A 20,705-nucleotide genomic window follows, 5' to 3' on the forward strand; every position below is an offset into this window, starting at 1 on the left:
GATTTTCCTTTAAAAACAGTCACTTTTCTCATTCTACTGAATTCTGAGCCACAATTCAAAGCTTTCCAAATTTTCCATCATGAAGGCAAATGTAGCCCTTGTTTTGTTCTAATATTTTCAGTTTTACTGTTTCCAGTTAGACCTCAGATTCCTTGGACATTTCTCCGGGCACGCACCGTGAGGGTTGAATCGCGTCCTCCTCAGTCCCACGACGACTCACTAAAGCATCTGTCCTCCCCGCTGCTTTGAGATGCTGCTGCCCTACCACCTTCAGGGCCCGGCGCTCCTCACTGGCCTTCCCAGGCCTTTTCTCGCTTGTTCACAAGGGAAGAGTCTGTGGTACCATTTCTGTTTCACCCGTTGTTGTCCTCAGCTCTATTTGCTCCGGCTCTCCCTCAGCGCGACCCCTCTCCTCCCCCGGCTTCCTTCCTTGGAGCCACAGTGCTGGTCTTCCAGCTGCCGGTGGTCCAGCCTGACCACTCCCTTCCCGGGCGTTCCTGGGTGTGCCGTGCTGCTTGGTATCACCGAAGGTCCCATCTGTGGGTTTTCTTTCTTGCTGTGCTGGAAGCTCATTTAAAAAAAAAAAAGACATCTGGGAAGATTAAGAAGCAAATACCTACTGCTACCCTCTTGTTCGGATCAGAATTCTACCAAAGAGTTTTAAACACAAGAGATCCAAAATGAGATCTGAAGTTTGGAGAATTCCCATCTGGCCTCCTGAGAAGCATGTGGTGCAGGAAAGACTGGAGGTGGTGAGACCAGGTAGGGGCTGGCGGTTCCGTGAGACAGAAGGGCCTGAGTGAGGCAAGTGTAGTGGGCAGAGGAGTGGACAAAATCACAGAAGATTTAGGAGGCAAAGCTGACAGAACCTAGTGACTGACGTGGGGGCCTGAGGATACAGGGGACTCACAGATAGCTGTCCCAGCTCTCCAGCCAGGTGGCATCACGCAGGCCAGGGAATGTGAGAAAGAGGAGAGCAGGTGCCGGGGGAGGAGGGGTCAGCCTTTAGCAAGCCAACAGCGAAGCAGGTAGAGCCTGCACCTTAGAGATCACCCACAAATACCGGGACGGATCACGCTCTCCACTTCCAAACTTCCCAAACCTGTGGCGGAATGAAGAGCACCTGTTCTCTGTGTTTGCTCTTAGTGTCAATGGCCTTCACCCTGATGTCTGAGTTTGGACGTGGGCTCTGCGTTACCACCTTCTGGATCATCCCTTGAGTTTTAAGTCCCTCGACACCTCCACCACTCTGACAGGTACATCTCAGCTATGGCCCTGGTCTTTCACGTTGAGTCTAAAGCCGCTGTCCCCCTCGCCCTCCACACCGCTTGGCTAGGATACTGTCAGTGTTCCGCGGACTCTCAAATGTCTAAGATAAAGCACAATTTGTGAACATTTTTCAGTAAGGTCCCTGACCTTCCCCTGACCATCATGCTGTTAGTCACTGTTTCTCAAGGTGGGGTCCTCGGGCAAACGTCTCACATCTATCCGAGTGCTTAGTAGTATGAAACGAAGGTGACATGTATGGTAACTAGGATGTACTCAGTACATACTACATGCTAGGGACTGTTCTCAGCCCTCCACATGCACTGGCTCACGTGGTCCTCACCGTCATTTTAAGAGAAAGGAGCTAGGTTATGCCCATTTTATAGAAGAGGAGATTGAGACATAGATTAAGTCACCTGCCCAGACTGAAAGGTGGTAAGTAGGTCCCAGCCAGACTTCCAGAATCAGACTGCAGGGGGAGGTATCTTGGGAATCTGTAGTTTTAAAAAGTGTGCCCCTCAGAAAAAGGAGGAGTAAGAGGGGGAGGAGCAAGAGAAGAGGCAGGAAAAGGAAAAGGAGGTGATGGTGGGGGAGGGAGAAGGGAGAAGGGAGCCCCTACATGATTCTTTTGCATAAGTCTGGAACTCGCTAAGTATGAACGACCACCCCTAGTGTCCAGAGCATTTCCACTCATTCTTTTTCAGTGCTGCTGACTGGGCCCCATTCATTTGGTAGGAAAACTACTCACCCCACCAAACACAGGGTGTTAGAATGGGACAAAACCACAGAGATGCATCAGTTTACAAAGGAGGAAATCCACACCCAGAGAGAGTGGAGGTGACCTGTCTCAAGTTAGCAAAAGGGCTAGACCCAGGGCCCTGGCCAGACAGCTCAGCTGGTTAGAGTGTCATCCTGATATGCCAAGGTTGTGGGTTCAATCCCCAGTCAGGGTACATGCTAGAATCAATCAGTGAATGTGTAAATAAGTGGAGTGAATCGATGTTTCTCTGTAAAGAAAAATAAAGTCAATGAAGTTTTTTTTAAGTGCTGGGACCAGAACCTGAGGTCTCCTGACCTTCTGGTCCAGTTCCTTTTCCATCATAAATGCTTCCCGTATTACAAAGCACAGAGGGACACTGATCATCAGGGGCAGGCTGTCTTATTGCACGTGGGTAAAGACACCAGAAATACCCGCGGGAGCACCGTTCGATACTGGGATGCAGTGTGTCGGAAGCTGCACATCGGGCGGTAGAAAATGATTTGAAGCAGCTCACACTGCGTAATCTAAGAGGAATAATGTGTTTGAAGCCAGAGGGTTCCTAATGTACTGAAAGCAGGGAACTTCCATGAAACACCTCTCGGGTCCCTCTTTTAAGTCGTCAGAACCCTCCCACAGAAGCAGAGCGAGGTCTGTGTCCGTGTACAGCACGTTTTCTCCTTTTAAATGGTGGTGAGATGCAGGTGCCGTGAGGGTAATTTTTCCCTGATGCCAATTGCCTTCCAGCCCGTCCCCACTTCTACTCACTGTCACCGCCACCCGCCTTGCCTGTCTCGACAAGCGCCCCGGGCTTTTCCAGGGTAAACATCTGACTGTGCCCCTGACCCCCGCCCCTCCAGCTTTTTATACAACCTTGCTCTACTCCTCTGCTCTTCAGGATTTCCTTCTTCAAGAACTTCTCCCTCTAAGCCTCTCCCATCACAAAATTCTTGTGTCACTCCACTGATACTTTGGTGGCGCCTTACTCTTCCAGGATAAAGGCTCAGTTCTCCAGCGTGCGATCCCAGCCCTTCATCTTCCAGGGTCCATTCATGGCCTCACGGCCTGCAGCCACCCCCGGGGCCCGCCAGCTCTCCTGTCGCTCCTCTCATCTCTCCACAGCTCTGAACTGAACGATCCCTTTGCCCAGCTTCCCTCCCAGTCTCTCTCTGATGAAGTCTTATTTACTTTAAACTTTAGCTCACATGTCACGCCCCCTCTATGAAGTTCCCTGACTTGCCTAGAGTGATGTCGCTCTGCCCGCCCCCAACAATGCTTATACCACACGGTATTCTGATGACACCTGTCTGCTTTCTCGTAAGTTCATCCTGTAACTCACTGAAGACCTGACTGAGTAAGAGTGGCACTCCAGGTGCTCAGCTGAACCCCCAGAATGCGGGAATGAGTGTCTTGGAAACACTCTGCTCTCTAGAGCATATTCAGTGCTCGAAAATAAAATCTTTAACTCTTTATGTGTACCATTTAAAAGGCATGTATTCTCTGTATATAGAAAGCAGTTTTATTTACGTAAATTGATCACAGCAGCGACATGAAACAAAAAGATCGTATTTGCGGTATATTAAAAAAAGTGGTAAAATAATACATTCCCAGCTTAAACACCTATTTTCCTTTTCCAGTTCTTCTGGAATTAGTAATCCCTAATAAACACAATAAAATCCAATCTACTACCCAACAATGAACGCCAGGAGAAGTCTGTTCCTTTTGACTAGACCTCTTTTCCAAGGGGACCACCTGGGCAGCATGCAGAGTCAGCCTTCCTCTTCCTCCCGCTCCCATGCAACGGCGTTCTCCAATCTGCTATCTTCTGAGATAAAAACGGGCAGCTACAGCCGTTCTGTTTCAGTAACCTTGAGATATTTACTGATCCTAAAATTACTGTGTACACGTTTTGGCAGGGAGCACTACAAAGTTTTCACTATGCATTTTCACAGGGAGTTTTCATTGGCGGACATTCTAAACTCAGGAATCCAGCATGGTGCGGAATCTACCCTATTCTTCAACAGTAAAATTCAAATGTTATTGTTCTTTTTGGGAATCAAACTTTGCCACCCTGGGGTTAAAGGTGTAACATTAGCCATGTAACTCTGAAACAGTTTACGTTTCTCAGGAGAACCTCAGGCACCTTTCAATATAAACACACCGAACAACTGTCCCTTGGGTGCCGTAACCACCACTGACTTACTGGGAGGCGACATTTAGGTTTACCATCAGCCAGCATCTGGGCTATCTGTGCCAAAAGCTGTGTTCGGTGGGTTCTAGCAGTTTCAGGAAGAGCACGGCACAGACGCTCAGCAGCACACGAAGAAGCCGAAGCACTGGGTTCCTGCTCCCCGTGTGGACTGGTGCCGACCACGCACCCCGCGCGGGCCCCCCCTGGGGGCACGGTCTGGAGGCAGGACGGCTGCACGGTGGCCGCATAGGGACCCAGAGCGTCTTTCCTCACACTCACACTCAGCCTTTCCTTTGTTAATAGTTCTGGTTTCTCCTTTAAAATAGCCCAAGGTTTCAACTACTTGAGTTGCTCCCACCTTCTTATTAAACTTTAATAAACTAAGCTTTTTAAACCACATAAAAATTTCATCAAGCATTTGTCAACCTTAGGAAAAATGGACGGAGGAAGAAAGGTCAGAACACCACTTTCCACCCCAGCAGCGTCTGGAGAAGGTGCTTTGGAAGCTCAGGCTGGGACACACGGTCCCCTCCGCGGCCCCAGCAGATGGCGCTGCGCTGGCCCTGCGCAACGGGCCGCACGAGGCATTACCACCCAAGAGCAGGCTCTGCGGACCACAGTCCCCTTCTTTTGAAAAGTCCTTGAGAATCTACACTCATCCCACCACTGTAAGGCACAGGCGGCAAACACAAGGCCTGCGGGCCGAATCTGGCCTTCCACCTTGTTTTATCCAGCCTGGTACCTGCTTCTACCCGGGAACAGTGCCGAGCTCCTTGCCCCTGGTTAAGGAGCAGTTCATTTACACAGGCCTCAACTACATTCGGCCCTTTGAAGGCGACCAGAGGCTGATGTGGCCCCCGGTGACAATGAGTTTGACACCCCTGCTGTAAGGGTTTCTTGACAAGGACACCATTTCAGAGGGACTCCTGGTCATTTTAGTTTTAGTGTTTTATAATGCACATATGAAAATGATCTTTATTTTTAAAAAAGGAATATAGCATGCTAGATATCTAAAGTGCTTAAGACAAGGAACAGATAACAGAGTTGAAAGGGGAAACAGAAGCAGGAGTGTGAACAGACCGGGCAAGGCACTGAGCCCTGTGCTCCTATTTATCTTTAAGAACCATGCTCATGTGTTTATTCCATGGGTTCAGAATTTTAATGTAGCCCTGGCCGGGCGGCTCAGTCGGTTAGAGCATCATCCCGGCACACCACGGTTGTGAATCCCATCACTGTATAGGGCACAAGCAAGAACCAATCGATGAGTGCATAAGTTAGTGGAACAACAAATCGATGTTTCTCTCCCTTCCTCTCTCTCTCAATCAATCAGTCAATCAGTCAAAACAGTCAAAGAGCCTTTAAAATTTTTCATGTGCAGGGCGGAGGGGAATAAAGGGGGGAAATGGGACAACTGTAATAGTATAATCAATAAAATATATTAAAAATGATACCAATCATTAAAATCAAGAATGAACAGGGAGTATTGCTAGAGATATTGCAGCCCTTAAAAGGAGAACAAGGGAGCATTATGAAAAACTGCTCAGAAATTTGATACTGAACAATGCGCAGGCCAATTTCTGCAAACCAACAATTACCAAAACTCAACAGAGATGAAACAGACGACCTGAAGCGTCTTTAACTGTTAAAGAAACTAGATCTCGGCTCCGGGCGGCTAAGCGGTTGGAGCGTCACCCTGATAGGCCAAGGTTGCGGGTTTGGTAGCCAGTCAGGGCACACACAGCAATCAACCAATGAAGGCACAACTAAGTGGAACAACCGATCTCTATCCAAGTAATAAATCAGATATAAAAAAGATAAAAATTAAATTTTAGAACCCACCCCCCCAAACTAGCATCTCTAACAAACTTAGACACAATATCCTCAACAAAACACTAACAAATCTGGTCCAGCAATGCACACAAAGTTACACACTCCAACCAAGTGGGATTTTTACTCCCGGGACTCGAGTCTGGGTCAACACCCAAAAGTCAGTTGGTGCGATCCACCGTGTCCACGGGCGACAGGAGAAACCAGAAACCACGTGACCGCATCAACTGACATGGAGACCATCCGACAAAACCCAGCACTCGTGTGTGACAGAAACTCTCAGCAAACCGGGAACAGAGGGCAGTTGCTTCACCGTGGTAACAAAGATCCACGAAACACCAGAGCTGGCACCAGACGTCACCACGGAAACCTGAGTCCCGCTCTCTGAGATCAGGCACAGGCAGGATGTCCGCTCTCACCACTGGCGCTCAGCAGAGGCCCGAGGTCCTGGCCACTCGGTGAGACAAGAAGAAGTGAGGCATGAAGACTGAAAAGGAGGAAATAAAATAGTTCCTCTTCACAGATAAACACAATTGTCTAGACGGAAAACACCGCACAATCGATCTACAATGGTGAGTGAGTTTACAAAGGTTGCAGAAGAGAAAATCAACCCCCAAAAGAAGTCACACTTCAGCACACTGACAGTGAACATATGGAGCCTGGGACTAACACACAGCCCACTCACCATCACATCACCACTCACAGTCACTGCGAACAAACAGAAATTCTTCTAGGTGTGAACCTGGAGCATGTACAGGACCTGTACGCTAAAGCCTATAAAGTGCTAGTGAAAGAAATAAAATAGGACCTAAATAAATGGAAAAACAGCCCTGACCAACGCAGCTCAGTTGGTCGGGCACCTCACGCAAACCAAAAGGTCGCTGGTTTGACTCCCAGTCAGGGCACATGCCTGGGTTGTGGGCCAGGTCCCCAGCGGGGAGTGTGCTAGAGGCAACCAATGGTCTCTCACATGGAAATTTCTCTCCCTCTCTTGTTCCCTCCCTTCTCCTCTCTCTAAAAATAAATATGTAAGATCTTTAAAAAATAAAATAAATAAATGGAAAAACATACAAAATTCATAAACTGGAAGATTCAACATGGGAAACGTCAATTATTCCCAAATTAATCTACAGATTTAATATTTTCTCATCAAAACCCCAGCAAGGTTATTGGATTTTTTTCCCGAGATGGAAGAGCTTATTCTAAAATTTATATGGAAAGGCTGCAAAGACTGAGACTAGGTAAAACAATATAGAAAAATAAGAATAAAGTGAGAAGAACCATTCTACCCAACCCTAAGGCCTCACGTACAGACAAAACGCCGTGGTGTGTGGGCAGCGGGTATCAGTGGGAGGGAAAGTCCAGGGACGCCCCCACAAACAGGCCCAACTGGCTTTTCACAAAAGTACAGTATCAGACAACATAGAAGCAAAAATAAATAACCTCAACCTAAACTTCACGCTTCATATAAAAATTAATTCAAAATGAACTCCAGACTTAAATGTCTCATGTCAAACTATAAAACTTTTGAAAAAAAATAAAGATCTTTCGACTTGACTGCAAAAGCACAACTCAAAAAAGGGAAAGAAATCAGTAAATTGAACCTCATCCAAACTTACACATTCCACTCTTCAAAAGACCCTGTTAAAAGGCTGAGAAGACAAGGCACAAACTGGGGGAGAAAGTGCAAACCACAGTTCTGATGAAGGACTTGTATGCGGAATGCATAAAGCAGTCAGAGCTCAACAGTAAAACGAACACCCCACGTGGAAGGTGGGCGGGAGCCTCCAGCGGACACTGCTGAGGAGGCGGCACCAATGGTAGGACGTCCAGGACAAGGTTTTTGCCACCAGCTGCCACTGGAGAGATGCGACGGAAAACCACAAGGGATGTTACCACACCCACCAGAGTGGCTAAAATAAAAGACAGAGGCGACGTCAAACGCAGTCAAGAAGGCGGAGGAGCGGGACCGGGGCGATGTGTCTGGTGGGAAGGTGAAGGAGTACAGCCACTTGGGGAAGAGTACGTCAGCTTCTTAGTCAAGTGCGTGCTTGCACGACAACCCCCGGATTTCACTGCCGAACACCTACCCCAGGGGGGTGAAAACTCGCGTCCACACAAAAACCTCTACGTGAGCATTCAGTCACTTTATCTGTAATAGCCGAAACCTGGAAACAATTTGATTCTCCAAACTGTGGTATATCCCAGCCATGGAGCGTTCCCGAGCACTAAGGAGGAGTAAATTTGATACACACAGCTTGGAAGGATCTCAAGGGGCTTATGTTAGGGTAAGAACCATGTGACTCCATTGATACGGCTCCCTGGAAATGACAGAACTGCAGGGTGTGGGACAGACCAGTGGCAGCTGGGGGCAGGCAGGGTCTGTAACAGAGGGGGGACAGTGACCGTAAAGGAACAGCACAGGGGTCCTTGTGCTGGACCACTACCCAAGTCAAGACATTCTGCACCTTGACTTGGGTAGTGGTCACCTGATTTTGCACAGAAATATATGCAAACGAGTACAAGTCAAACCAGGGCAATCTGAGTAAGATCAGTGGATTGTTTCAATGTCAACATCCTGGCTGTGCCTGGCTGGTGAGGCTCAGTGGATTCAGCACGGGCTGCAAACCCAAGGGTCGCCAGTTTGATTCCCAGTCAGGACACATGCCTGGGTTGCAGGCCAGGTCCCCAGTAGGGGGCATGTGAGAGGCAACCACACATTGATGTTTCTTTCCCTCTCTCCCTGCTTTCCCCTCTCTCCAAAATTAAATAAATAAAATCTTAAAAAAAAATACCCTGGTTGTGATATTCACCACAGTTATGCAAGATTTTGCCACTGGGGAGAAACCCGCAGAGGGTGCGTGAGGTCTTATTTCTCACAAGCGCACGTGAGTCTACAGTCACCTCGAATGAAGAAGTGTAGCATTCCTGACAACAATGCATGTCACCTGCAGGTAATCATGAAGAAACAGGAGACACCAGACAAACTCGAACTGAAAACAACGGGCCTGTAACTCTTTCAAAGTGCTGATGTCAGGACACAGGGAAAGACACAGGACCCGTGCTCGGGCAATGGAACCACCCGGGGCGTGCCATGAAGGACACCCCTGGGACAGGTCCGCAGATCAGAGAGTGGCGCTCTATGAGGAATACATAATGCAGGGTTTAAGGACCGAGGGGCACCGTATCGCAAACTGACTCTCAAGTGGTTAAAAATATCTACACACGGGAAAGGAAATAGGGTAAAATGGTAACAGCTGAAGAATCTGGGGAAGGGAATGCTTTATACTGTTCTTGTACTTTTTCTCTAAGTCTGAAACTATAAATAGTAAAAATGAAAACAGAAAGGTGTGCAAGACACTGCACAGAACCTGGCACACACACAGTCAACGAAGTATTTCGTCCTAGTTTCAGAGGCAGAAACACGCTGAGAAGCTACATAAACTGGCAGGAGGGACACGGCAAACTGGTGGGGGCCAGCTGCTGACCCTCTGCCTGCTGCGCAGCAAACAAAGCCTGTGCCCCTTCCACCAGAATGAGGGAGGGTGAACACTCGCCTCCCCCCCAGGGGTTTGGACAGACTGTTTAAGGAGAACGTGGTTGAACACAAACTGGCTTCAAGCCACTGCTTGGACTGTGCAGGGGCCTCAGGCCTGGATCTCGGCCCCCAAGGGGGATATTCTGTCTACAGTGCATCCGACAACCAGGTAACAAACCAACTGCCTGAACCCCGCCCACAGGTGAGACAGCCAGCATCCCGTCCTTCCTGTGTCTTCATTCACCCACCCGAAGCCCACTGAGATGCGGGCTGGGCCGGCCACGGAATCTCAGCTCTTCTGCTGGCCCTGCCCCCCTCAGCATCACCCTGCAGCCACGCTTAGGTAGGACAATTTATTTTTAACGGATTTACTTCTTCTGAGGAGACGATACCTGGTTCAAAATTCTAGGAAACAAAAGGGTATGCAATGAGAAGTTAGTTCCCTCCTCCATGCCCCAGCCCCTCCCACTGACACCCAGTGTCACCAGTGTGAAAACGCGGCTTTCTGTACTTCTCCCAGTTTCCAGAATTAGCTCGATCGCTGTATGATATTAAGCTGACACCTACCTAGCACACTCCCACGTGACCCCTATAATTTAGTAATTTCCCCATGGAGGCATTTAAAATATCCTTAAAGTACTCGTGTAGATACGTTTCCAACATTAAAATAACTGAAAGTGAGAACGCTTGGCAACATGAAAACACGCCTGCGCCGCGCCAGTCACAGCCCACACCCCACGGCGGCGCGCACCAGCTCACCTGGTTCCTGTCACGTGCGTTCGTGTACCTGATCTTCTGGATGAAGTAGAATATGAGCCACGCCGAGGAAATGATCATCAGAACGATGAAGGATATTGACACGAAGACGAGGGAGCCTCGGCTGAAGTTCTTTGGCGGCATTCGAGCGCCGACAGCTATGGTCATCTGCACAGAGATGTTTTTCTCCAGGTAACTCAGAATGTCCTTACCCCTCAGTTCTGTAATCATCACGGCAATAATGTCCCCGGTGCCTGCAATGTGAAGCAAACACGTACACTCAAGTGCCGTGAAAACTCACAGGAAATCAGACACCGAAAAGCGCTTAGAAAAACTGTACTACCGTTTCTGCTAACGGCAAGCGCCTGCAGCTCAACCCTCTGAATGAAGTGCCGCTGCGGGTGGCGCTGGCACTGCGGGCGGGCAGGGCGCTAGAGGGAGGCGGTGTCAGCAGCCACGGCGACTTGTGTTACAACTCTACTCTTAAAAATTACTAAACCCAGTCAAATGTGACAACCGTACAGAACACTGCTTATGCAGCAAGAAACACCTGATACAATCGTGGCAGGTTCTCCATGTGAAACGTCTTCCATCTTAAAATGTTCTTTAGAAAGTCCCAACTCCTTAAGAAAAGCAGAACAGTGCTGTCATTTATATGCAGAAATCGGGACTTTTTACACTAGCCATCCTCGTGCAGAACAGCACGAGGAGCGGAGAGCGCCGGGACGCAAAGTGGATGATGGAGCTAGCAACAGCCAAGCGCCAAAGGGCACCTTGTAACAGCCGAAAGGGGCTCTGGGCCTCCGTCTACACCTGGCTGGAGGGAGCTTCCTTTCCAGCTTACCCCCAAACCTGCTGGAAATCAAACTCTTCCTGAGACAGACCCATCCATCCTTTGACACCGGGGAGATTTGTCATCAAAAAGCGTCCCGTTCTCATGGCTGCGCTGAGGAGCTGCCCCAGTGCAGGCGACTGCGCTGGGTTACGAGGGTGTTCCGAGGGTGCACCTTCCCGTCCCCCTCTGCTGGCGCAGTAACACAGGAGAGGTTAGCGACTCCCCTAGGCAGAGCAAGAAATTGCAGCCCGCTCCTCCTCCTCTGTCACTCTCTGTTAAGGAAACAAGCTTTTAGCCACCACTGCAGCTGCGGGCAGCCATCCTGCATGAGCCGGGGCTGCCCGGCAACCTGCGCCTCCCACCACCTGCCTTCTTCGGAGAGTCCCAGAGGCCCTGGGCGTTGCAGGAAGGAGGACACTTTATTTGGGGAAGAGAAAATTAGAAACCCCTCATCCACATTTGAATAAGGCTTGTGCACATAAATGTAGACCACCAAGACAAAATAAACAAACCTCTCAAAACCTGCCCTTTTACAGGCTTCTTCGATAAATACCTCCAAGAAATGGTAGGTTTGCAGGTTTAACTGTCATGTTTGTAATAAAGGGACCGTCCTCACATCCCGTGCAGCCAACGAGCACGGGCGACGGAGAAGAAACTCGGTCGCTGAGTGGTTTCGTGAGAAATTTAACCCCGTACACTTCTGTGTTACCGTACTCAAAATTGTGCCAGTCACTGTATCAGAGTAGCAACCTATTGGAACACAGACTAAACCCCCCAAACAAAACGAAAACTGTACATTTAAAGCAAGCAACAGAGCCAATGTCTAACTGTCTTTCGGAAAGGAAGCTCTGATGACGCAGTCAGAGAAAACGCAGGGCTACGCGGACGCACTTCTGACTTGCTCTGAGAAGCCCCGGTCTGAGCTGTCCCATGTTGTCCAGCAGGCAGTGGCGAGTGGCACGAGGTGCCGGCCTGGCTATAAAGTAACTGAGACGGATCCCACACTCGACACATGACGATCAGTCTCATTGCTTTATAACCACACCAGGCACAAACACGGCTTAGAAAGCGGTCTGCGGCTCCCTCCTGAAGACACAAGCCGGAAGAGGAGCAGCCAGGGGGACCAGGCCCTGTCGTCTCCTGCTCTCAAAGGATGCTAAATGTGCTCCACCTACTTTCAGCTGGGAAGCTGTGTGGGAAAAGAAGTGTTTAATTATTTCCATCATCCATCCATCTGGCAGCATTTATTGAGCACATACTATGATCAAGGCTCCTGAATACTCACTCGTCTTTCAAAGAATGGAAAATTACCTGCTGTGAAGTAAAAACTATGTTTATCGCTACCCCTGGCTCCTGGCACAGGGCTCCTGAGTCCCTTGGCATTTCCTGGGTCATAGGAGTCTTCGGTTCTAGTGAGGCCTCCTCTGGTGGTGGCTGGTCACCAGTAAAACCAAGCCAGGAGGAGGAGCTTGGTACCCTCACCTACCCCCATGCTCCGGGGCGGGGTGGGGCAGCTCCGCCCCAGACACATCCTCACAGTAGGGACTGGAGAGCTGCGGGCTGCTGGGGCCGGTGAACGTGGAGGGGTGGGGAGGAAGGGTGTCAGAGAGCCCTTTCCCTATACCCTGTCCTGCGTGTGTCCACCTGGCAGGTCATCCGTATCCTTCATTGTATCCTTTCTAATAAACCAGTAAATGTGATTCCCTGAACTCTGTGAGCCGACCTAACGACCTTTTGAACCTGAGGAGGGGGTTGTGGAAACCTCGATTCAGAGCCAGTTGGTCGGAAGTACAGGTGACAACCTGGGACTTGGGAAGGCTTATGGAGAAGGGGGTCGGGGGTGAAGGAGCCCTTACCCGTAGGATCGACGCTGACTCCAAGTAGAGCCAGGATCCAGCTGAGTAACGGAACGCCCAGCTGGTGCTGCTGAGAACCGCCCCCCCATTTGGTGACCGAAGTGTCAGAAGCGAAGAGCTCCGTGTGAGCAGTAACACGGACACACACAGTTGCTCTTGGTTACATGAAAACTCTACCCTCGAAAGGCAAAAGGGACTCTTAAAGGTGTTAGCGTAGGTAGCTAGATATTACTAAAGGAAGAGAGCAAAGGGAATCGGACATTAACAAGCCTAATCGAGCAGGGAGGGGAGTAAGACATTGAGCCCCTTCACCAGGCAGTTCCAGCCTCACACCGGAGAGGGCCGCTGCACCCTGCGCTCGCGGGCCTAGTCCCCGAGGTGGGCAGGATGCTATCAGTCAGTAGCCAAGATTGTCAAGGGAGAAACAGGAACAGCAGGAGAAATTCCCTTGCTGGATGTACATATGCAGCAGAAGCCAAGATGCAGACCATAAAGGGGAGGTGTCTGATCTGGGGAAAAGACTGAATGGGCTGGGGGGTGGAGGCCCAGCACAAACCTGCGACAGACTGGGAAGTTGACTGGTCAGTCTGAAAGAGCACCTGGTCCTTCCCCAGCCTGCTGGCTCTGGTCGGGTGGCTGGCTCCCCACCGGGCGGTTCGGAATGCGGGCCGGGCTGCCTCACCACCAGACTCCTGACGCCTAAAGGCCCTCCCGTGGTCCTTGGCTCTCGTCTTTGAAAAGGCACTCCCGAATTAAAGAGATTCTCTTTTACGTGGTGTGAGATGCCATCCACTGTACGGTGAAGGGACAAGACCCTCTCAATAAACTGCAAGACACCACTGAGTATAAGGAACGCCCCAACTTCAAGCCGCGCCCAACAGGCCCAACGAAAACCCCTCCTCCACACTCAGTCCTTCAGATGCCAAACGCCTTCCCCGAACGCCCTGTCTTTTCTCCGTAACAACTATTCCTAGCGTCCCACATTACTCGGTTTCTTAGAGCCTTGTTAAAGACTAACACTTACAAAAAAGTGGAAACACATAGAAACCTCTGTTCCTGAAATCACCGAAGATACTGGCAGGATGCCTCATCACCCCCAAACATTTATTGTGTACTCTACAAACAAAAATCACTTGTAAACAGAGCATAACCACCAAAAAGAAATCAAGAAATGACCACTGATAGATGCGTCCCTGCTGGCTAACCTGAGAGCCCACTCACTCGCGCATCCCTGAGTCCCCAGCGAGCCGCCACGTCTGGTCTCGTTAGTCTGTCCGTCTGCCACAGCCTCTCAGAACGTCCTGGGTGCTCTGACCTTGACAGGTTTGAGGATTACAGCCCAACTGTCTTGGAGACTGTCCCTGCATTTGGACTGAGCTGCTGTTTCCGCATGACCACATCAGGTCCCGCGCCTCTGGCACAAGGGCACAGAAGTGATGCTGCACTCTTCCCCGCATGTACTGCCGGGGGGGGGGGGCACACTGTTATACATCTCATTCTTGCTGAAGTTCACTTTTTTTAATCCTCACCTGAGGACATTTTTAATTGTTTTTAGAGAGAGGGGAAGGGAGATAGGAAGGGAGAGAGGGAAACATCGATGAGAGAGAATTGTCGGTTGGTTGCTTCCTATAGATGCCTGGACTGGGAATTGAACACACAACCCAGGAATAAGCCCTGACCAGGAATCGAACCTGAGACCTTTCAGTTATGGGACCATGTTCCAACCAACTGAGCCACACCCTCAAAAAAAGAAATGAAGAAGCCAGCGCTGAAATTCACTTTGGTGGTTCAGCGAACACGAGTCCTCCAGGCACCTTCCCTGCGAAGCCCCTCTCCTGTCCCCCTTGCAACCGTCAAGCTGCCTGTGAGGAGGCACTTTAAGGCCAGATACACCAGACTCCCAGTGCACTCTTATCGTTTAGGTCCGTGCGAGCTCACGGTTCCTGTTTTATTTAATGGGCTGAAATAATTACTATCACTACTCATTTGCTACTCCAATGCCAAACTGTTTTTGATAAAATACTGTTTACAGATTTTCAATCCTCTTCTTTTTTGGACATCTTCAATGTTTTTCTTAAACGGAAATGGCAAACCAGATCTCATGCTTCCATGAGACTATCAGCCCCCAGAGCTGAATGGCACGCTCACGGGGACACAGCCCAAGCCTCCAGCACACCTGGAGCGGCCGTGGTCGATGCCAGTAGCTCGATGGTTGATGCAGTGGGACTGTGGCTGCTGGGGCTCCACGTGAGCCGCTATGGGGGCCCGGCCCCACGAACACTGCTTACAGACCTTGGAACCCACCTGCAGGCGGACTGAATGGGACCCTCCTTTTTGTCATTACGTGGGTTCCAAGACCCACCTTGTTTTGTCATTTTCAAGCTAAGATACATGTAGGCGCCTTACGAGTGTCTGACGAAAGGGCTTTCAGTGGGAGGGGAGCACAGACTCAGGCATTCCAAACAGAGAGGACCCACGAGGGGAGGAAAGCCGCCGACGTTCGCTTTCACACTGACTCCAGAGCTCGGACAGCCTTCCAATCTGTCGTTATGCTGAAGGCTCTGAACCCGAGGGCTTGGTGAACCGAAGAGCTAAGAAATTGGATGGCGGGGGCCGGCTTCTCACTGCTGGAGTGGGAGCTTACAGATCCGCCGAAGGAGGCGGCTACAGTGATCCCTGCGGAGGGGTCACTGGTAGCTTAACACGGACGGAGATGGTGACGGAAGGAACAGTGCAGGCAGGTACACACCCCGGGGCCAGGACACACACAGGCACTTCCTCGCTGTCAGCTGAGAGGGCCCAGAAGAAACAAAACCTGAATCAGTAAAAGACTCCCGATGTCCAGGTCCTGATTTCTAGTAGCGCTCTCCGTGGACCGAAGCCATGGTTCCCTGGAGGGAGGGCTGACCCCGAGCTGGGGCAGGACCTACAGGCGCGGCGAGCTTGGAGCACCTCTTGGCACCAGAAAGTACGGGTGTGCTCAAAAGGCAGCACACCCTGCCAACCGACCCCCCAGAAGTAAGGGCAGGGCAAAGGGCAGAGCCCCAACGAGCGGGAAGAGCTCCCGACAGCCACAGCTGGACAGTCCGAGAGACGACACGAAGTAGTACTGCAATGTAACACAACGCGTCAGACAAATGTCCGAGAGTCCATGCCGACAGACAAGTAAGAGACTGAGCACGTTTATAAGGGGAGAAGGGACAAGTCGTCTACACGGAAGAATTTGAAAACAGAGGCAACACTCTGCCCTGTGGCGGGGCCCCACCTGCCCGTGCACTCTGACCTCCTGTCACAGTGCTCTGTGCGAGGGAGAGGAGGAGCCGGGCGGAAGCTGCCTCGGCCAGGCAGTCACTTATGTTGACAGCGCGTGCCCTGGACAGTGTGACAAGGACGTGACTCACCTCTGTGGTCTTCCTTCCCGAAACCCACATCCTCTCTCTGATCCTCTCTCTGATGAGGAAAACATGAGCTAAGTCCCCAGCGAGGAACAGTTCCCCTCCAAACTTTCAAGGTCACCAAAAGAAGGAAGTCACAGGGACCACCGCAGCCCGTAGGAGCCTGAGGAGACACAGGACTATGCTGGAGGAGACACTGTCCTGTGGGTCCTGAATGGGACCCTGGCACAGAGAAAGGCGTTAGATAAAAACGAAGAGAATTCAGGGAGTGATGTGTCAGTGAGGCTCTCGGCTGTGACACGTGGCCCACACAGAGGTGAGACGCCGGCACTGGGGACACTGGGCGCAGGGTCCACGGGAGTCCTTCGTGGCATCCCTGCAGTTTTTCTGTTGTAAAACTGTTCTAAGAAGTAGAGTTTATTAAAAAAGACTCATTATACAAAAGGAAACAGCTGGTCATCAGAAGTAAAAAGAAGGCCACTAAATCACACACTTCTGCAGTGCTGAAAGGGAAAAGACGATAATTCTCTACCTACGGCTCCTAAAAAATGATGGGGAGAAGCAAAAGCAGTTTCCGGTGAGTGCGGGGTGCATTTATCACCAGCAGACCTGGGCAGAAAGGGGAATGACAACAGATGAAACTCGGAACTGCAGAAAGAATGAATTCTGGAAATGTCAGTAATGGGTAGACACAAAAGCCTATTGCAGCCCTCACCCAGGTGGGACCCCTTGCCACTCCCCCCAAAGGTTCCTTCGACTCCAAGTCTTGACAGAGGGTCTCTGCAGGTGCAGAGACCGAGGGGCTCGGTCATAGGCCCGCGCCCCGGAGGCTAACCATTCTATGAAGCAAAAGTCCCGCAGGGCAAAGAACTACCCTGCCCCCAGTACCCCATCTGCACCTCCGCAAGAACACCGGACTGCAGAGCGCGGGAGGCACCTGGCACGGGTGAAAGAGCCCCCGCCACCTGCAACTCAGCAGCCAGGCGCCCTCCCCCCCCCCCACCCAGCCCCTGTGCAGGCGGGACTAACACTGAGGGGGCAGCACATAGCCCAGGGTCATGGTCGCACGAACAGCTACCAGGTAAGAAATGGCTTCCAGCCTGGAGCTACGGCGCTGACCTCTATACCAGTGTTCTCTTCTACCCCTGTACAGACCACACCCGCTACTTTAGCTTCCCCCGCTTCTGCTGCGGCAGAGGAAGGACCAGCTCGAGAAAGACACAGAGGCGAGTCGAGCGACGGGCTCCAGCAGCCTACTGGGGACCCGCAGAGCCCGCAGCATCTAAAGGCTGGTAGAGGAGTACTCGCAAGAGTCTGACAGAGGGGGGCTCCTGCATCCTCCTGAGATTGAGAGAAATGAAAGGAAAATTCAGAGCTCATGCGAAAGGTTTACAACAGAATCATCAAGCAGTTGTTATTTAAGCACTACCTAAGTGATTCTGTTTTAGATCTTTTTGGATGATTATGAACTTTTAAAAAGTGTGTGGGTCACACGGGAGTTACAGGAGGAATACTGCAGACTAAAGCAGGAAGACACGTAGGGCACAGACGGCGGCCGCAGGCCACAGCGCTGCCTTCACCCCGCAGGCGCCGCCTTTTCTGTGCGGCCTGAATCCACATCGGTTAGAACCTAAAAACTTTAACGGTGAAACAACAGTGTAACTATGACCTTATTCATCGCCTTGATGGGCTTTTAATCAAAGTAATACATTTATATTAAGTGATTCATATCACTGATAGTTAAAGGTATTTCACAAAGTGTTTGTGATTTACCTTGTTTTCATAAAGTGTGAATTTAAAAAAAATATTGTATTGATTATGCTATTACAGTTGTCCCATTTTCCCCCCATCACTACCCTCCGTCCTGCACAGCCCCTCCCACCTGCATTCCCCCCCTTTAGTTCATGTCCATGGGTCATACATGTAAGTTCTTTGGCTTCTACATTTCCTATACTATTCTTACCCTCCGTCTATTTTCTACCTACCATTTGTGCTACTTGTTCCCTGTACCTTCCCCCTCTCTCCCCCTCCCACTCCCCCACTGATAATCCTCCATGTGATCTCCATTTTTGTGATTCTGTTCCTGTTCTAGTTGTTTGCTGAGTTTGCTTTTGTTTTTGTTTTAGGTGTGGTTGTTAACAACTGAGTTTGTTGTCATTTTACTGTTCATATTTTTTATTTTCTTTTCCTTAGATAAGTCCCTTTAACATTTCATATAATAAGGGCTTGGTGATGATGAACTCCTTGAACTTGACCTTATCTGGGAAGCACTTGATCTGCCCTTCCATTCTAAATGAAAGCTTTGCTGGATAGAGTCATCTTGGATGTAGGTCCTTGCCTTTCATGACTTGGAATACTTCTTTCCAGCCCCTTCTTGCCTGCAAGGTCTATTTTGAGAAATCAGCTGAGGGTCTTATGGGAACTCCTTTGTAGGTAACTGTCTCCTCTTCTCTTGCTGCTTCTAAGATTCTCTCCTTCTCTTTAATCTTAGTTAATGTAATTATGATGTGCCTTGGTGTGTTCCTCCTTGCGTCCAGCTTCTTTGGGACTCTCTGAGCTTCCTGGACTTCCTGGAAGTCTATTTCTTTTGCCAGATTGGAGAAGTTCTTCTTCATTATTTGTTCAAGTAAGTTTTTAATTTTTTGTTCTTCCTCTTCTCCTTCTGGCACCCCTATAATTCGAATGTTGGAATGTTTAAAGTTGTCCTGGAGGTTCCTAAGCCTCTCTTCATTTTTTTGAATTCTTTTTTCTTCATTCTGTTCTGGTTGAAAGTTTCTTTCTTCCTTCTGGTCCACACTGTTGATTTGAGTTCCAGTTTTCCTTCCCATCATTGTTGATTCCCTGTACATTTTCCTTTATTTCACTTAGCATAGCCTTCAAATTTTCATCTGATTTGTGACCATATTCAACCAATTCTGTTAGCATCCTGATTACCAGTGTTTTGAACTCTGCATCTGATAGGTTGGCTATCTCTTTGTCACTTAGTTTTATTTTTTCTGGAGCTCTGATCTGATCTTTCATTTGGACCATTTTTTTTTTTTTTTGGCTCGGCGTGCCTGTTACATAATAAGGGGTGGAGCCTTAGGTGTTCACCAGGGTGGGGCAACCCACGTGGCTGTGTTGTGATGCTCTATGTGGGGAAGGGGTCCGAGAGGGAACAATGGTACTTGCTCTGCTCTATTCCAGCTTTCAGTCACTTCCCTCACTACCCACAAGCAAACTGGGCCCTTCTGGTGCTGATTCCAGGGTGGGTTTGTGTACGTTCTAGGACCCTGTGGGTCTCTCCATCAAACTCTCCTGTGAGGTTGGGAGTTTCTCCTGCTGCCTCAGCCCCTGCCGATGTTTTCAGTCAGATGTTTGAGGCTTTATTTCCCCGCTGGGACCCTGGGTTGTAGATCTGTCTGGCTTCCCAGTTGTTCCTCCCAGTTTATCTGCATGCAGATGTGGGATTGTCTGCTCTGCCAGCTGCCTCCTTGAGAGGAGTCCTCTCTACCCGGCTGCCCGTCTCTGCCCCTCCTGCCCTCCAAGTGAGTGTTTCTTCTTTAACTCCTTGCTTGTTGGACTTCCATACGGTTCGATTTTCTGTCAGTTCTGGTTGTTTTTGTTTTTAAATTTGTTGTTGTCCTTCTTTTGGTTGTGTGAGGAGGCAAAGTGTGTTTACCTACGCCTCCATCTTGGCCGGAAGTCTAAAGTGTGATTTTTTGTTTACTTAATGAATAGTCTACATTTGCTAGTCACAGCTAGATATTACATTTAAGAGAAAAGATGGAAAAAAGGTGAAGAGCCATTCAACTAATTCTGTTCAACCAAAGAAATAAAAAACGTTTGATACTGCTGATTGATTTAAAAAGACAGAAAAGCAGTATTATTATTTGGCTACATGTTTACCTAAATTACTTCACTTTTCTTTAAACAATGGAAAAACTATCTATAGATTCTTACAGACACAAATAGAACTATACAAGAAATTTTCAATTTGACAATAATTTGACATAATTTATGGCTGCTAAATAATTAACAGTAAAGTCTATATATACATTTTTTAAAACCAGGAAAATAAATCATTAACTTTCAGACACATGTGCATTATTCTAAACTAGCCAAGAGCGCCTCACTTCCCCTCCACACGCCCAGCGTATGTGCCAGTCATTCCTTGACCTGCAGGGACCAGTAAAACCACAAGTGGCGTGGTGGCTCCCGCCAGCGACGCTGCAGACGCGGCCCTGGGAGGGCCCTTCCATCGCCCACTGCGGGGCACTGATTAGAACAAACAGGGGGCGAGCT

General features: G+C 49.5%; 1 protein-coding gene across 3 annotated transcripts in view; it reads right to left on the minus strand.

Annotated features, from left to right (window-relative positions):
* RNF130 (ring finger protein 130) overlaps nucleotides 1-20,705 on the minus strand; it is a 106,496-nt gene that overhangs the window by 56,422 nt on the left and 29,369 nt on the right. For all 3 annotated transcript variants that reach the window (XM_053912902.2, XM_053912903.1, XM_053912905.1), the window contains exon 3: nucleotides 10,339-10,589. In XM_053912902.2, the coding sequence (XP_053768877.1) occupies nucleotides 10,339-10,589 (251 nt within the window). The remainder of the gene's footprint in view (nucleotides 1-10,338; nucleotides 10,590-20,705) is intronic.

This window comes from Desmodus rotundus, chromosome 10 (assembly GCF_022682495.2).
Source record: "Desmodus rotundus isolate HL8 chromosome 10, HLdesRot8A.1, whole genome shotgun sequence".
Taxonomy (NCBI): domain Eukaryota; kingdom Metazoa; phylum Chordata; class Mammalia; order Chiroptera; family Phyllostomidae; genus Desmodus; species Desmodus rotundus.